Source organism: Pan paniscus, chromosome 18, assembly GCF_029289425.2.
Source record: "Pan paniscus chromosome 18, NHGRI_mPanPan1-v2.0_pri, whole genome shotgun sequence".
Lineage (NCBI taxonomy): Eukaryota > Metazoa > Chordata > Mammalia > Primates > Hominidae > Pan > Pan paniscus.
The window spans coordinates 24,816,649-24,835,503 of record NC_073267.2 but is presented as its reverse complement, the minus strand read 5'-3'; the positions used below and the strand labels follow the sequence as shown (position 1 = coordinate 24,835,503).

Below are 18,855 nucleotides of genomic sequence, written 5' to 3'. Positions count from 1 at the left end.
CCCGCCTCGGCCTCCCAAAGTGCTGGGATTACAGGCATGAGCCACTGTGCCCAGCCTACAGGGGCTTTTTGAAGGAGCAACAGCAAGTGTCCCAGGGCAGGGGAGCTGTGTTAGGACTACAGGTTGTTGTAGAGAAAATGGGCTTTCCCTGGTGGCCAACTGAGAGCAGAGCACCCCTTACTCCCATTTGGGTAAACAGTGCCTGGTGTGTGATGCTCTCCAAGGTCTTTCCTGTCTATGTTAAAAGCTTCATAAATTTTTAAAGAACACAGACCCCGTGACGCATGTTGCTGTCAAATCAGGAAATTGCTTCAGGAAGGCCTTGTTCTGCTGATCGGCGGCTGTGTGTCACTGACTTGGTTTATTTAATAGTTATTCTCTTTAATTACATCTGTGTATAATTGCCTTGTACGTTCCAGGGAGTGTGTTTATTGTTCGGATTCCTGATGACTCATCGGTGTTTTTGGCATGCTCACAGGTCAGGCCTTAGTTATGGGAAAGGCCCAGTGGATGGGGAAGCTTCCAAGGGACCGTGATGCCTTTGTGGAAGTGGCTAAGGAGAGTTGAGAGAGCTGGGCTAAGGCGAGTTGCTGCAGCACAGTGGGATGAAGGTGGAGCAAGGAATGGCTGCATCCTTCCCCTGGGGATGGATGTAGTGGGGAAGAGAACCACCCTTGAGACAGATCTGGAAGTGCTTTGCTAGTCAGCCATGGGACGAGTCTCACTCTCGCCCAGGCTGGAGTGCAGCGGTGTGATCTTGGCTCACTGTAACCTCCACCTCCTGGGTTCAAACAATTCTCCTGCCTCAGCCTCCTGAATAGTTGGGACTACAGGTGTGTGCCACCACACCAGGCTAATTTTTGTATTTTTTAGTAGAGATGGGGTTTCGCCATGTTGGCCAGGCTGGTCTCGAACTCATGACCTCAGGTGATCGACCCGCCTCAGCCTCCTGAAGTGCTGGGATTACAGCAGGTGTGAGCCACCATGCCTGGCTGGGACTTTAGATTTCATTTTTTTTTTTTTTTTTTTTTTTTGAGACAGAGACTTGCTTTGTTGCCCAGGCTGGAGTGCAGTGGCGTGATCTTGGCTCACTGCAACCTCCGCCTCCCAGGTTCAAGCAATTCTCCTGCCTCAGCCTTCTGAGTAGTTGGGATTACAGGCACACACTACTACACCTGGCTAATTTTTTTGTATTTTTAGTAGAGAGGAGGTTTCACCATGTTGGCCAGGCTGGTCTCAAACTCCTTACCTCAAGCAATCCACCCATCTTGGCCTCCCAAAGTGCTGAGATTACAGGCGTAAGCCACCACACCTGACCTAGATTACTAATGATTCTCCCTGAGGTTTTCCAAAAGAGTTTTAGTTTTTCTTTTAACTTAAAAATTCTTTGGAAACACACACAAAAATAAGAAGAGAGCAAGAACAATCCATAAACTCATCAGTCAGAGCCACCAACAACATTATTTGCTTCCAGTAATACAAATATAAATATACATTGTTCACAAATATTAATATAAATACTTAATATCTACCATATAAATATTATGTAATAAATACATAACATATATTAAATATATTAAATACTTTTATATATTTACATGTAATAATATATGTTATATAATATATACAAAATATCTTAAAATATTGGTTGTAGACAGTCTTATATTTTCATTTTTTGAAATGCTCAAAATAATATAATGGGCATTTTCTTATGTCATTAAATGTTTTCCTAAGACATAGTTTTGTTGTCTTTATTTTTTTGTTGTTTTTTTGAGACAGGGTCTTGCTCTGTCGCCCAGGTTAGAGTGCAGTGACACTATCACAGCTTACCGTAGCCTTGAACCTTCTGGGCTCAAGTGATTCTCTGAACTCAGTCTCCTGAGTAGTTGAGACCACAGGCACATGCCACCAAGGCTGACTCATTTTTAAAAATTTTTTGTAGAGACAGGGTCTTCCTATTTTGCTCAGGCCGATCTCAAACTCCTAGGCTCAAGTGATTCTCCTGCCTTGGCCTCTCAAAGTGCTGGGATTACAGGTGTGAGCTACCACACCTGGCCAATTTACTACCATTTTTAATCACTATGATATATAAAACTATAATGAACTGTTTTATACATTAGTTTTTGAGCCTAGCTCCGATTATTCCTTAGGATAAGTTTAAATTTGCAGTTGCTCAGAAATGAAAACTTTGAAGATACTTGTCACATTTTGTTCTTTTTTTTTTTTTTTTTGAGATGGAGTCTCGCTCTGTTGCCCAGGCGGAAGTGCAGTGGCACAATTTCGGCTCACTGAAGCCTCCACCTCCTGGGTTCATGCCATTCTCCTTCCTCAGCCTCCTGACACATTTTGTTCTTTAGACCTGTTTTTGTATCTATCAGTAGTGAACGAAGGTGCCTGTGTTGCCATCCCCTCACCAGCACTAGATTCTTTTTTTCTCCTGTCATTGCCAGGTTCTTAGACAATTACTGATATACCATTTTAGTTTTTCACTTTGATTATTAGCAAGTTTGAAAGTTACATGATAAAAAGTATCTTTTCTCTTTTGAATTGCTTATTCTTTAGCCTGTTATTCTGTTTGGGAGTTTAACCTATTTCTGGTTAATTTGTAAGGGCAATTTATTTAAAATAATATATTATTAAATATATTATAAAAAGCAACAAAATATGTATTATAAGAATTAATGATATAGAAATCTGTGACACAAAATAACTCTCCTATAATCCCACTTTAACCACTGTTACAAATTTGGTGCATATTCCTGAAAGATCCTTATATAGTGAGGAATTTTTACCATTGCTTATCAAATATGTTGTAAATATATTGCCTAACTTTTAATTTTACCCTTAACATTTTTTCTATTATTTTAATAGTTAATACATGTACCTAATACAATTCAAAATATAAAAGATTATGCAATATAAAGTAAATTTTTAAAAATTTAGGTTGACTTTATCATTATAGAAAAATCTAGGAAAAAACAAGGAAGGAAAAAGAAATCATTCTCAACTCACCATTCAGAAACAGCATTTTGGGCCAGGCATGGGGGCTCGCACCTGTAATCTCAGCACTTTGGGAGGCCAAGGTGGGGGAGTCATTTGAGTCCAGGAGTTCAAGATCAGCTCTGGAAACATAGACCCCATCTCTACAAAAAAAAAAAAAAAAAAAAAATTAGCCAGGTATAGTAGCACACACCTGTAGTACTAGCTACTCAGGAGGCTGGGGTGGGGAGATCTCTTGAGCCTGGGAGGCCAAGGCAATGGTGACCTGTGGTTGGACCACTGCACCTTAGTCTAGGGAACTGAGTGAGATCCTGTCTCGAAGAAAAAAGAAAAGAAGAAGAAAAAAGAAATAACACTTTGGATTCTATACATGTGCAGATTTGATTATTACCATGTTAGACCCACATTACTTTACCTAATCTCTACAAAACCTTGTAAAATTGGTGCCAGAAATCAAGAGCAGCAGACTTTAGCTGAGTGAGTATTGAAGGAGAAGTAGGAGTTAACTAGATGAAGAGGGGAAGGGACGAAGCTGGTCCTTCCAGACAGAGGATCAGCATGTGAACAGAAGGAAGCTTTTAGGAACTGAGAGAAGGCTGGGAGCTAGAGGAAGAGGGAAGGAGGATGAGGCTGTAGAAGTAATAATAAAACTAGCTGAAGGAGGGGACCAGAAGGATGTGAGGATACCAGTAAGTAGGCTATTACATTTACTAATCCCCTGTTGAGACTGTGTCCAAAGCTTTCTGATTCTGAGCCATGTTTCCATGAACATCCTTCTGTCTCTGCGTATTTGTTGATTTCTTTGAGATGATTTTCAGGAATTGAATTACTGTGTTGTAGAATATGCACATTTACATTCTGATACAGCGTGTTTTACATTTTTATGTGGTTGAACGTAGGAATTTTTGGAATGCCTGGGCTATGGGGTATCCTTTTGTTTTTTGTTTTTGTTTTGAGACGGAGTCTCGCTCTGTCTCCCAGGCTGGAGTGCAGTGGTATAATCTCAGCTTCCCGGGTTCAAGGAATTCTCTTGCCTCAGCCTCCCAGGTAGCTGGGACCACAGGTGCATGCTACCATGCCCAGCTAAATTTTTTTTGTATTTTTAGTAGAGATGGGGTTTCACAGTATTGGCCAGGGCTGGTCTCAAACTCCTAACCTCAAGTAATCCGCTCACCTCGGCCTCCCAAAGTGCTGGGATTACACGTGTGAGCCACCACGACCTGCCAGTGGGGGTATTCTGTTTCTAGGAAGTCCTAGGAACATGTGGCATGGGAATTGTTCTTCCTGTATTGCCTTTTCTCTGTGGCAGTTCTTTTTTTTTTTTTTTTTTTTGAGATGAAGTCTTACTCTGTCACCCAGGCTGGAGTGCAGTGGCATGATCTTGGCTCATTACAACCTCCGCCTCCTGGGTTCAAGCAATTCTCCTGCCTCAGCCTCCCGAGTAGCAGGAATTACAGGTGCCCGCCACTACGCCCAGCTAATTTTTGTATTTTTAGTAGAGATCGGGTTTCACCATAATGGGTAGGCTGGTCTCAAACTCCTGACCTCAGGTGATCCGCCCGCCTCGGCTTCCCAAAGTGCTGGGATTACAAGTGTGAGCCACCGCGCCCAGCCTCTGTGGCAATTCTTGAACCTGACCTTGATGAGGGTTATCTTTTTTTTTTTTTTTGAGATAGAGTCTCGCTCTTGTTGCCCAGGCTGGAGTGCAATGGTGTGATCTCAGCTCACCACAACCTCCACCTCCCAGGTTCAAGTGATTCTCCTGCCTCAGCCTCCCGAGTAGCTGGGATTACAGGCATGTGCCACAATGCCCAGCTAATTTCGTATTTTTAGTAGAGACAAGGTTTCGGTTTCTCCATGTTGGTCAAGCTGGTCTCGAACTTCTGACCTCAGTTGATCCGCCCGCCTCGGCCTCCCAAAGTGTTGGGATTACAGGCGTGAGCCACCACGCCCGGCCAATGAGGGTTATCTTTTGAAGGGATTCTTATTCGTGGTGGGTCATGGGATTCAGGGGGCTGGTGTCTTTAATAGTGCTTTAGGCAAACAATGTGCAAAGCCCAAATTTATCCAGATATTTGCTGAACTGATTGTAGGAGAAGCTTCCATGAATGATAAAAGCTGTTTAACAAAATGTAGTCCCCTCTGGAGATCAAATGGGGAAAGTTCTAGTAGAGCGCCTCTTGATTGTTGCTTTCCCACAGTTAATTTCAGATTCTTTGTACATTATCGTTTTACATTTCTGATTCCCTAAAGATGAACACAATCTGGTAAAAGTCACGGAGCTGGTGGATGCTGTGTATGATCCATACAAACCCTACCAGCTGAAGTATGGCGACATGGAAGAGAGCAACCTCCTCATCCAGATGAGTGCTGTGCCTCTGGTAAAGTCGCAGTGTGTCCTGGGGCCACTGAGGAAGCATTCTGTTAGCCAGGGTCTTGGCCACGTCTGGGAGAGGGCTGGGGGTTGGGATTCGGGGTGCTGAAATATGACCTTTAAGCACTTGTGGGCTCTTGTAATCCCAATGTAAAATGAGACCATATATTTGCTACCAATTTTCTATTGATTGATGGATTGAGACAGAGTCTCCATCTGTCGCCCAGGCTGGAGTGTAGTGGTGCGATTGATTACAACTCACTGCAGCCTTGATCTCCTGGGCTCAAGTGATCCTCCTGCCTCAGCCTCCTGAGTAGCTGGGACTCCAGGCATGCACCACCACGCCTGGCTCATTTTTGTGTATTTTTTGTAGAGACAGTTTTGCCATGTTGCCCAGGCTGGTCTCAAACTCCTGGGCTCAAGCAACCCACCCACCTGGGGCTTCCAAAGTACTGGAATTACAGGCATGTGCCACCCTGCCGGGCCCTAGTTTTCTATTTAAAATCCCCAATGAAGGTTAAACAAAATGAGAGGCTTAAATCTTTTGGGGGATAAGTTGATTATCTCCCTGGTTAACTAATTTCTTACTAAGGCGGTCTTTTGTTTAAGGAAGACATGCAAATGGGCACAGGATCTTAGCACTCATGGGCAATGCTGCAGGGGCAGGTTCACTATGCTATGTGGGCACCAGGGGTGGAACTGAGGCCATTTCCATTTCAAATATTATTTTGTTTTCAAGTCATAAGGTTGTCTAGCATGAGGTACATTGATATTTCAGAATTGATCTTATAGTAGTTCAAATCTACTGCCTCTTACCATTTTTTTGTTTTCTAGGGATATACCTAGAAAGTCTATTGCACTTCAGTGCCATACTTGCACCTGAAGGAAGGAAGCATTTTCCTTTTGCCTTATTATTTTTATTTTTTTGAGAGGGTCTTGCTCTGTCATCCAGGTTGAAGTCCAATGGTGCCCAGGTTGGAGTGCAGTGGCACAATCACAGCTCACTTCAACCTTGATCTCCCAGGCTCAAACGATCCTCCCACCTCAGCTTCCCAGTAGTTGGGACTACAGGTGCATGTCACCACGCCAGGCTAATTTTTTGTAGAGATGGGGTTTCGCCATGTTGACCAGGCTGGTCTCAAACTCCTGGGCTGGAGCAATAGGCCCACGTCTGCCATCCAAAGTACTGGGATTACAGGCTTGAGCCACTGCACCCAGCCCCCTTTTGCTACATTCTTTGGAGCGTCTGATAAGGAGAATTTGAATCGTAGCTCGAGAGCCAGAGGAAGAGATGCCATCTTAATAATCACAGAAAAAGAGGAAAGCAATGAAAAGCATTAGGATCAAGTAGACAGACATTCGATCATGCTTTTCTGCCAGGAGTGAATTTCCATGATCCCACTGATGACTTAGACTGTTCTCCCTTGATTCAGGCTCTAGAGAAGCATTCAAAGGTTGGGACTATATTTCTGACATCGTTATTAAGTGATTTTACTACAGATGAGAAGGCTTGGAGGTCTTCCCCTATCTCAACATTGTCTGTTCTAAAGCCTAATGCAGCTTTGTCTGTATTTGCTCACCAGGAGCATGGGGAAGTGATTGACTGTGTGCAGGAGCTGAGCCACTCCGTGAACAAGCTGTTTGGTCTGGCGTCTGCAGCCGTTGACAGATGCGTCAGATTCACCAATGGCCTGGGGACCTGCGGCCTGTTGTCAGCCCTGAAATCCCTCTTTGCCAAGTAAGGCTGGGGAATTGGGGACCAGACGGGCCACATTGGAGCAGTGTCTGTCCCAGATAAAAATGCACGTGTTCTGTATTTGTTCTCTGAACCCTGGGAAACACTTGCACCTGAACCCAAGAGGATGTTGTTAAGGATATTCATAGTGGCATTGTTTGTAATGGTGGAACATTTGAAACAATGTAAATGTCTACCCATTGGGGAAGGTTACTTAAGATGTGACATATTCATATGAGGGAAACTTGTGCAGCAGTTAAAGTATGTTAAGAAAAAAAAAGAAACCTTAGACAAGTTAAATTTAACAAAGTTTATTTGAACAAGAAAAAGGACCTTTGGCCTGGTGCGGTGAATGACGCCTGTAATCCCCGTACTTTGGGAGGCCAAGACAGGTGGATTGCTTAAACTCAGGAGTTCGAGACCAGCTTGGCCAACATGGTGAAGCCCTGTCTCTGATTGTTCCAGAAATACTGAGCATGCCTCTGTGAACTGTGGAGGCTCCTTGGACCCAGAGCTCCCTGGCATTGCCATCGGGCATCCAGCACCTCCCAGGGCAGTTCCACGTAGGCATTTCTATAGGAACACATCATCTGGTGTGGCCGGATGAGCGTGGATGTGTTCCTGCAGAAAAAGAAACATCAGGCTGGGTGTGGTGGCTCACGCTTGTAATCCCAGCACTTTGGGTGGCTGAGGCAGGTGGATCACTTGAGGTCAGGAGTTCGAAACCACCCTGGTCAACGTGGCGAAGCTCATCTCTACTAAAAATGCAAAAATCAGGTAGGCATGATGGTGGATGCCTGTAATCCCAGCTGCTCAGGAGGCTGAGACATAAAAATTGCTGAATCCAAGAGGCAGAGCTTGCAGTGAGCCAAGACTGTGCCATGGCACTCCAGCCTGTGCAACAAGAACAAAACTCTGTCTCAAAAAATTAAAAATAAAAAAAAATAAAAATAATACATTTCCATATTAAGCATTCAAACTGTACAAAAGTATATCTGGAAAACCCAGGCCATCTTCTCTAAAAGGGAAGATTTTGAAGTTACCAAAATAGCTGATGCTTATAAAATCAGGGAAATCAGGTCGAAGCTAACTTGAGCAGGGTTCAAATGGCACATTGTTCAGTAGTGAGGAGGGTTTGGGGAAGGGTATTAAGGGAGGCAGGGGCAAGGAGGACAGGGTACGCAGGAAAGGCAGGTGCAGGTTGGCCTAACTCGAACTAGGATGAAGCATAGAGTATAGCGGCCAACCGGTGGTTCAAGAAGGAGGGGTATTAAGACTGTGATGGGCACGGGAGCTCTGGACACTTACTAGTGGGGACCTTAGAGATGGTAGTGTTCCTCTCTGAGTAAACTGATGATGACAATATCTCCTTTCCAAGGAGGTTGTGAATATTAACCAAAAGCATATCATTAAAGCCCCTAACACGGTGACTCTGACATGGTTGACAATTGGAAATGTGTATTGTGAGAAACAGCTGGAGGGTTTGGGAACAAAAATGATGTGATGAAAGCTACACTTTCCTCTGAGATTTCATGACAAACCATTTAGAATTCTGGATTGACAGCTAATGAAATAGAGAAAGCATTTGCTTATAGCCATGCCTGAGAATAGTGGCTAAACAAAACTCCTTCTCCTGCAGTGTGTACCTGCTCTTTCTGCAGAGCACATGGATATTTGCCATAGTTGCAGAGGTGGTGACATGGTTGTTTAACTTCCCATGGCTAAAGCACAATCATGTTCCTTAACATTCCCCTGTCAGTTTGTGCTTGAGGCCAGCCCCTCTCCTTCCTGGGACTTATAACTCTAGAAAGCTGTCACCTCTCTTGGTGCAAGGGGAAGGTGTTGTCAGTGGTACTCTGGGTTTTGCAGCTTTCCACCTGAAAGCATCGAGCTCTCTGTAAAGGGAGCAGCAGGATCATTTGCAGTCAGTGGAGTGGCCTGAAGCCGTTTCTTCCAGTTGGTTCATTGAGTGGCCTGTGTCTCCACTGCGTGGACTGACCTTTTGGGGCTGTGGCCTGGGTCCTCACATTTCACCTTCCTCATTTAGAGCTTCGTTTTGGGAGGGGCAAGCGGCAAGGCCTCTTGTGATGCATGCAAATGTCACAGGTTTCTTAGCTTTCAGAGGACATGACTCCCTCCTTTATATCCAGCTCTGTGCTAGTTCCTGGGGATATAAGTATGAGGCACAGACTCTGTTCTCCCAGAGCTTAAAGTCTAGCAGCAGCAATAAGCATCATACAAGCTATTTCTTTATCTGGAGACAGGGTCTTGCTCTGCCACCCAGGCTGGAGTGCAGTGGCGTGCTCATGGCCCACTGCAGCCTTGACCTCCTAGGCTCAAGCCATCTTTCCACCCCAGCCTCCTGAGTAGCTGGGACTACAGGCATGCGCCACCACGCCAGGCTAATTTTTGTATTCTTTGTAGAGACAAAGTTTTGCCATGTCACCCATTGTGGTCTTGAACTTCTATGCACAAGTGGTCCTCCTACCTCGGCCTCCCAAAGTGCTGTGATTACAGGCATGAGCTACCACACCCGCCTAATTTTTTTGTTTTTTTTAGAGATGGGATCTCACTGTGTTGCCCAGGCAGGTCTCGAACTCCTTGAGCTCAAGTGATCCTCCCTCCTCAGCCTCCCAAGGTGCTGGGATTACAGGTGTGAGCCACCATGCCCTGTCTAAACAAGCTGTTTAATTACAGTGTTTTAGATGCTGTGAGGGAAAAGTATGTGTGTACAGTGAGAGCAAACAATGCAGCCTGTGAGGGAGGATCTCCTGGCTTTGAATCCACTTTCATGCGTCTGTCCCATTAAAGTCAGACCCTTGCCAGCCGTGAAACTTTAATCTTTGTGCCACGGATATTTAATCTAAATTTAGAGGATGAGAATGATGCAGAGGTACCTTGGATGTCATGACCTTCCTTACGTTATCCCAGGTCACAGTCAGTTATTACCATGGGACCGTGATGTTTAAACAGTTCTTCAAACCTGCTTTCACAGAAATGTACTTATCTGGATGAGGGGGGATTTATCAGCATCATCTCTCACCTGGTTGCTCCCTGGAGTCAACTTCACGATTATTCCTTCCTTCTCCTCTTGGGCATCTCTTTTAGAAACTGCTCAACCAGGTGGTGAAGACAGTCTTGCCACATAGAGAAGAACTTTTTGTGTTCAGAGGTTTACAAGCAGTTTCACTCGTCGGTGGGAGCCTCTAAAGATGCTCTCAAGGCCATTAGCAATTTGTCCAGAGCTGTAGAATTCCAGGTCTCTTTAGAGTTGGGGAATCAGTGGTGACCTCCCTACCATTTTCTTCCCTTTCCCGGCAGGTATGTGTCTGATTTCACCAGCACTCTCCAGTCCATACGAAAGAAGTGCAAACTGGACCACATTCCTCCTAACTCCCTCTTCCAGGAAGATTGGACGGCTTTTCAGAACTCCATTAGGTAAACCAGGGGTTGTAATTCAAGCTTGTTCCTAATGTAGCCAGCATAAACATGCATGATATAGTATATAAAAATGACAAATGTGTTTGGAAGGGGTTCGTTTTTTTTCTTTCACTGCCTTTTTAAAAAGCAAATACTCCAGACTCTAAACACAAACCAATAAAACCCAACCCAAACCAACCAACAAAAAGACCCCTCCAGCTCTTAAGATATTTTTAAAAGTTCTTTACAAATGCCTCATCTCCTTTAATGACTTAAATTTTTTATATTTGATGTGAGATTTTTTACCCCCACCTTAGCGTATAGTTTTTATAGACCTAAAATAACTTAGGGCTTATGTATTAGAAAATGCATAGGTGATCGGATCCTGTTTCTGGATCTGAGAACCATGGTACATGGTACTAAATGGTTCCAGGCAACACTATTTGGCCTGGAAAGGGCCATTTAAGAGTTCAGTGAAAGGGCTGGGCTTGGTGGCTCATGCTTTTCATCCCAGCACTTTGGGAGGCTGAGGCGGGCAGATCACTTGAGGTCAGTAGTTCAAGACCAACCTGGCCAACATGGTGAAACCCCGTCTCTACTAAAAATACAAAAATTAGCTGGGTGTGGTGGTGTATGCCTGTAATCCCAGCTACCCAGGAGGCTGAGGCAGGGGAATTGCTTGAACCTGGGAGGTGGAGGTTGAAGTGAGCCGAGATCCAGCTGCTGCACTCCAGCCTGGGTGACAGGGCGAAACCCTGTCTCAAAACAAAAAAGGTTCAGTGAAAGGAATTGAGGTGACCTTCTCAAGTGGTTGTTGATGGCCAGATTCTGGAATAGCCTGTGTGGCCTGTGGGCCACTAGGTAGACACCCTATTTTGCCCCAGTCCCTGAGGCTTGATGGAGGTTCGACCAGCAGTTGCCTGAGAAGATTTCGTCCTTGACATGTCCAGCTGGAGAGCATGGACTGTTGGCCTATGGCCAGATTTGACCTATGGACATGTTTGATCATTGCAGTTTTTAACAAGTGGATTTGTTGCCAATATTTAAAAACTAGATTTAACATGATCCGGATTTCTAATGTCACCTAAAAAATGAGATGCTCAGGCAACACTGGGCCTGCATTGTCATAGCCACTGGGGCTGGCAGCAGGGGTCCCTGAGAAACTGGGCACGGGTTCCCTGTTGTGCAGTGCTTCTCTCCTCTCCCAAGTGGGCTAATAGTGATACGATTAGGCTCTCAGACCACTTGGCAGAGGAGAGAAGCACCATACAACAGATGAAAAGCAGGCTGGGCACAGTGGCTCACACCTGTAATCCCAGCACTTTGGGAGGTCGAGGTAGGTGGATCATCTGAGGTCAGGAGTTCAAGACCAGCCTGGCCAACATGGTGAAACCCTGTCTCTACTAAAAATACAACAATTAGCTGGGCATGGTGGCACGTGCCTGTAATCCCAGCTACTTGGGAGGCTGAGGCAGGAGAATTGCTTGAACCTGGGAGGTGGAGGTTGCAGTCAGCCAAGACTGCACCATTGCACTCCAGCCTGGGTGACAGAGCAAGACCTCATCTCAAAAAAAAAAAAAAGCAATCTGGAAGTTTGTTTTTCTTAAAACCATTCTTCCTGGATATATTTTCCCAAGAGAGAAATGGCCGTTCACTTGGCGCACTTCACCCACTTTCATGTCTTACCTGACCCTTGCCCGTGACACATGTGGTTCTTAATGCGGTGGCCCATGCCAGAGCAGACCCAGACCCACCTAAGGCCGTTGGGTAGATCCAGGACCACTCAGGACCATTTTAGATTATTACCTCACCTCACAGGCTCTGTTCTGGATTGTTTTGATGAAATGTAATGTTCTATGGGTTGATAGGTGCAGCAAACCACGATGACACACGTTTACCTATTAACAAACCTGCACGTCCTACACATGTATCCCGGAACTTAAAATAAAATTAAATTTAAAAAAAATGTAATGTTCTAGATGCTAACTGTATCCCTTATCACCCGTGGTGGTTTGGTATTCTGGAAAATATTATGCACAAGTTTGTTCTGTTGCACGTAAGGGAAGTGGAATATTTTACCTTCTCATAAACTTTTCTTATGATGGAATGCCTAGATACCCTGGTGATGATGGGCACTTTTAGAGAAAGTTAAAAGTTAACTAGACTTAAGATGTTTTTAATCCTTGGATTTGTCCTGACATTATGAGTTTGGTGTTGAAGGACCCAGCAGCTGGGAGTTTGAGGCTTGGCATAAAATTACTTGAAAATTAAAGGATCATTCAATACGGATATGATGGTCATTTGGGCTTATCTCTGAGAAACAAATGGATTAATCTTCATCTGCCTTTCATATGATCAGGGAAAGATACTTCTAGTACCAAAACATTTTCTGTGTCTGGAAACTAGCAGGCATCTAGCAAATATTAAGTGATACATTTTTTTTGTTTTTAATTTTAGATACAGGCAGGATGTGGTGGCTCACTCCTATAATCCCAGCATTTTGGGAGGCCAAGGCAGGTGGATCACTTAAGGTCGGGAGTTTGAGACCAGCCTGGCCAACATAGTGAAACCCCGTCTCTACTAAAAATAACAAAAATTAGCCAGGCGTGGTGGCATGCGCCTGTAATCCCAGCTACTTGGGAGGCTGAGGCAGGAGAGTCACTTGAACCTGGGAGGCAGAGGTTGCAGTGAGCCAAGATCACGCCATTGCACTCCAGCCTGGGTGACAGAGCGAGACTTAGTTGCAAAAATAAATAAATAAATAAATAATAAATTTTAGATATAAAATATCTCTACCCTGTTTTTCTCAAGGACAAAGCTGAGTATTTTGGAAATGTAAAATTATTTGAGGGGGCCATGGATAGAATTGTGCTTTCGTAGCAGAGATGCCAGTGACAATGGAGGTTATTGGAAGGGACCAGCATTTTCTTTTTACATTAATGACTAATGAATGAAACATTTCAGGCCAGCAGATGTTTAACGGCTTTCCCAGAACCAGAACTACCCAAAGGAGCAAATAGTTAGGATTTTTATGAATAAGACAATGTTTGTCCTGTAAAGGCTGGCATTCCAGATACTTGAACTTGAAGTGCTTTTTGTTTTGTTTAGGATAATAGCCACCTGTGGGGAGCTTTTGCGGCATTGTGGGGACTTCGAGCAGCAGCTAGCCAACAGGTAGGAGAGAGGAGTCATTGTCCTCTACACCCTGGGGTTCCTGATCAGCACGAGCTTGGTCTAGTACACAGTACAGCAAGGACGGCATATGCCAGATGTGAAGGCCACAGGGCTGGAGGACTGTCTGTACCTAGATACAGCGTGTCATTATTGTCATCATTAAACGTTTATTGAGCACCTAAAAAGGGCAAGGCTTTGTCCTACTTGGCAGGGGTCACATAATTTTGGTTTGATATGGTGGTTTCAGCCTAAATGAGGAAACAGTGCATCTTGTCTCCAAATTAGGAATGGGCTTCGTTCCGACTGCTTGTTTATAAATTAGTTGTTGGGACTAAAAATAAATTTCCATATAGAAACGGTGTGACAAGTGGTGGTGAAGTCCCTTGGGCCAGCCTTCAGAATCGGGGTGAACTTAGGCAGCCTGCCTTCTGGGTCCTGCAGTCAAATTCTGTGCTGCTGAAGGGCTGTGTATCAAAGGGGAATCTCTGGGGTCTGCCCTGGAAAAGCTTGTCCTACTCCCTTCCTCTCTTCTCATACCTGCCAGGGCTTTTATGTTGCCCTGAGGTGGCCTTCCTTAGACAGTTTTTCCCTTCAAGGGGCTCTGGCTTCCCACATTTCTTTCTTTATCCCTTTAAATGAAATCTCTCGATTCCCTTGGTATGGCTGATGCCTCTATTCCTTAGGAGTTAAGGGGAAGAAGTCTGTTTCATACAGTTGTTTGAGGGACCAGCAGCAATCCCTTAACCTCCTTCTTAGGTGATTCTTTATTGCCCTAAAGTAATCTCTGGGTGATGAAATTTTTAGTGGTGGTACAAAGTGAAATGAAAGCACCACTGTTCCAAAAGTAAGTAATGGGTGCTAGGAAAATACAGAGGAGCCACAGCAATCTCCCTATATCTGGCCCAAGCTGCCCAGGACGAGAGAAATCTCTCAGATGAGATTTCAACTCGGCCTTGCTTTACTCAGCCCGTAAATCACAAAATGATCCCTTTCTGCAGGGAAGTGATCATAAGAGCTGGGTGGCCAATGTCAATCTTGTCACTGGAGCGGCCCAGCGCGTTCTGACCTGTTGCCTCTGCCACCCGCCTGTTGGTGGGGAGTGGTCCTTGGTAGGAGTCTAGGTGCTGCTGGTGAGATTGATGGGGAGATAAGATAAGCTTTACAGGCGCCTGCCACATACACACACACACACACACATGCACGCGCACACACACACACACACACACACGCACACACACGCATGCACACTGTGCAGCCTTCCAGCCAGGAACACAGATGGTGACTGTCCCTTTCCAGGCTTAGTGCTTCCAGGATGACATCATCTCTTTCAGGAGCTCCCTTGGATACACCCAGGCTGTTCTTGACTTGAAGCTCAGCCAGGCTTTCAGCCTCTCTGGGCTGCAAAATGCAGCCCAGAGAGGCCCATCTTTTATCTATTGTGTCCCCATTCGTGCTCCTAACCAGTCTCTCCTTACCCTTCAGAATGTAATACTTGATTTCATTAAGAGATTAAGGAAAATCTGTGTCCTAGGAATTACCATTTACTTCATTTATATTATTTACACACGCTCCACTGTATGCCTGTGGCACTTTGGTTTTATTCACTCCCGAAAGTCACGCAATTTCTGTGCTGGGCATTCAGGAGTGAGTTAGGAACAGCAGCAGCTGCTCCCACTCTATCCTGCTGTGAGCCTTTCCCCATAATGAGAACCATCACAAAAAATCTTGGACTAAAGACAGTTGGTGGTCTCAGAAATGACGGAAAACAAAGAATCGTGAGAAGAAACTGCCAACAAAGAGCACAGACCTTCCTTAGCAACTCGCCCCTACCTCCTGCCCCACCTCCCCCCACCCACTCGCCTCTCCCTTCTGCCCTGCTCACCCCCTGCCTCCCGCCCCACTCACCCCTACCTCCCGCCCCACTCGTCCCCTACCTCCCGCCCCACTCGCCCCTACCTCCCGCCCCACTCGCCCCCTACCTCCCGCCCCACTCGCCCCCTACCCCCCGCCACACTCGCCCCCTACCTCCCGCCACACTCGCCCCCTGCCTCCCGCCCCACTCGCCCCCTACCTCCCGCCCCACTCGCCCCTACCTCCCGCCCCATTCGCCCCCTACCTCCCGCCCCACTCGCCCCCTACCTCCCGCCACACTCGCCCCCTGCCTCCCGCCACACTCGCCCCCTGCCTCCCGCCACACTCGCCCCCTGCCTCCCGCCACACTCGCCCCCTGCCTCCCGCCCCACTCGCCCCCTGCCTCCCGCCCCACTCGCCCCTACCTCCCGCCCCACTTGCCCCTATCTCTCGCCCCACTCACCTCTGTCTCCCACTTTACTCACCCCTACCTCCCTTCCCACTGTGCCACAGCTTTCCTGGGCTCTGAGCTAGGTCTTGGGGATATCAGTTAATTAAACTCAATCCTCGCCCTCAAAGAGCTTAGAAATTAATGGGAGCATCCAGCATGTGCTAGTATGCTCATTGCTGTGCCAAGAGAACGCAGTGTGCACAGAGGAGGGAGGATTACAATTCCATTGGTTCCCTCAACTATGACAAGTTATTGCCCACTTCTCAGCCATGGGAACTTGTAAATTTATGCTAGATTTCCAAAACCTGACTGTCTCATTGAACTGTCCCCCGAAGACCTGGTCACTAAAGCCAGGGTCACCCATCCTTCAACAGTTGTGGAGCCCCTGCCACGTACCAGGCACTGTGCTAGTGCTAGTAATTCACAAATGAAGAACAGTCTGTGTTTTGTCCTCACCGTCCAGTTGGAGGGAAATGAGACAGCATGTGTTAAATGCAGAACAGAAGCAAGAGCCCTTTGGGAGCTCTGCCATTGGCTGATGGCGCAGAGGGCTGAAACCTCCTGGGGTCCTTAAGGCCTCTCCTCTACCAAGCCTTTCTAATGCCCCTGTGAAGCACTATCTTTGGGAAAAAGCCAAAATCAGATTTGCCTTCTGGGAAGATCATTCCGCTAACCCTTAGGAGGACAGATTAAGTAGAACTTCGAGGACTAGAGGAAGGGGAAGCCAGTTAGTTGGAAGCCTGCTGTGATCCAGACAAGAACTAGTGAAGACTGGAAGTAAGGCAATGGCAGAGACAGGCCACAGTTTGACAGATAAGAGACCCAACCAAAGTTACTGGTTGGCTCAAGCAACAGGAAGAACGAACTTGAACTTAATGGCAGAGGCAGGTAGCTGCTTATGTCAGCAGTGGCTTCTGAGGAAGATCGTATCACAGGGATTTATTTGCAAGTACAGGCATTTCTTGAACAACTCAAGGATCTGTTTTTGAAATAGTGAGTGCATCCTAAAAACTGCTATGTCCAAAGCAATGTTTTCATAAGAAATTACAGTAAAGGAGAAGGCAGGGAATTAGCCAAATTTGGGATGTGTCATAATGCGTTACACATGTTCATGTAATTCTGTACATATTTAGATGGGTAGGATGGGTGGTAAAGTTGGGCTAAGGAAAACAGGGTGGAGGTCAAGATTCCACTTCCCCAGCAGTACAAGGGGTGGATTATCATATGAAACCTCCTCTAGGCGTTTGTCTTTCTCAAAGAGTTTGGAAAGTGCCAGCCTCAATAGATCTCTCTGTAGCACCTAAACCACAAAAATAAACCTCCCAGTGCCACCAAACACAAATACCATGCAAGCTCGGCATGTAGGACAGGTGGGCCCATGGGTAAAATGGCGTGCAGCGAGCTGCTGTCACTGTTCTCTAGGAGCCAGCCAGCTGCTATCCTGCCCGGTGGTCTCTCTGATGGTGGTGGTGGTGGCCCATGCTGGCATTTGACTGTTCTACACCCTGATGCTCATATAGCAAGAAAAGTCTCCATAGAAGGTGCACAGTGTTCCAGACTAAACTGAGAGCTGCCCCTATGTAGGCTGTTGGTCATATTAGGGAGATAGCATGTTCTGGCACTGTGAATGTTCAGCAGGAATAAAAACGCTGGGTTTTTTTTATTGTGCACCTGAGGTCCAGCTCACTCCTCAATGATGAAGGGCATCCTTTCGTTGCCTTATAAACTGGACCTTAATTCAGTCTGTCTCATGAGGATTATCTTTGAATTTAGTAAGGAGCAATCTGACTGCTCCAAGAAGAAAGTTCCATGCAAATAGCTCAGGGCATAATGGTCATTCCTTTCATTACAGGATTTTGTCCACAGCTGGGAAGTATCTATCTGATTCCTGCAGCCCCCGGAGCCTGGCTGGTTTTCAGGAGAGCATCTTGACAGAAAAGAAGAACTCTGCCAAGAACCCATGGCAAGAATATAATTACCTCCAGAAAGATAACCCTGCTGAATATGCCAGTTTAATGGAAATACTTTATACCCTTAAGGTATGAGACCAAATGAATGGCATTCTTGCAAATGAAAGGCTTCTTCTCATCACTCACCCTCTCCCTCTCTGGGTTACAGGCGGGCCCTGTGTGTGGCCCTGGCCTGTGACGTACCCTGCTACTACCTCTCTGTCTCATTTATGTTGGGATTTTAAGGAGCTAAGATATTAAACTTGAAACCCATTGAGATACAGATGTAGAGGTTAGAAGAGATGGATCTTTATTACTGATAAAAGCCAGGTTAGAGAATGTGGCTTTAGGCCAGGTGTGGTGGCTCACACCTGTAATCCCAGCACTTTGGGAGGCTGAGGTGGGTGGATCCCCTGAGGTCAGGAGTTTAAGACCAGTCTGGCCAACATGGTGAAACCCGGTCTCTACTAAAAATACAAAAATTAGCCAGGTGTGGTGGCACGCGCCTGTAGTCCCAGCTACTTGGGAGGCAGAGGTGGGAGAATCACTTGAACCAGGGAGGCACAGGTTACAGTGAGCTAATATTGTGCCACTACACTCCAGCCTGGGTGACAGAGCGAGACTCCATCTCAAAAAAAAAAAAAAAAGGAAAAAAGAGAATGTGGGTTTAGATCTGCGGCTAGGGGGACTTGCTGTAATTCACTCCAGAATGAAACTTGTCAGCCGGTCAGACAGAGCTGGACAGCCCCTGGCCCTGTTCAGGGTCAGCCTCCTGAGAGAGGATCAGATGTGTACTGCTTGCAGGCAGGCAGAACCTGTAATAGAGGATCCCAACCCAGGATACCAGGAGGAGCAAGAGAAGTCACTACTCTTTTCCAAGGGAGAAGCCAGGCTGCAGAGT

The 18,855-nt window shown here is 46.0% G+C and overlaps 1 protein-coding gene across 2 annotated transcripts in view; it reads left to right on the top strand.

Moving 5' to 3' along the window:
* COG7 (component of oligomeric golgi complex 7) overlaps positions 1-18,855 on the top strand; it is a 64,744-nt gene that overhangs the window by 29,051 nt on the left and 16,838 nt on the right. For both annotated transcript variants that reach the window (XM_003813706.4, XM_063598575.1), the window contains exons 8-12: positions 5,254-5,381; positions 6,958-7,112; positions 10,431-10,547; positions 13,638-13,703; positions 17,858-18,044. In XM_003813706.4, the coding sequence (XP_003813754.1) occupies positions 5,254-5,381; positions 6,958-7,112; positions 10,431-10,547; positions 13,638-13,703; positions 17,858-18,044 (653 nt within the window). The remainder of the gene's footprint in view (positions 1-5,253; positions 5,382-6,957; positions 7,113-10,430; positions 10,548-13,637; positions 13,704-17,857; positions 18,045-18,855) is intronic.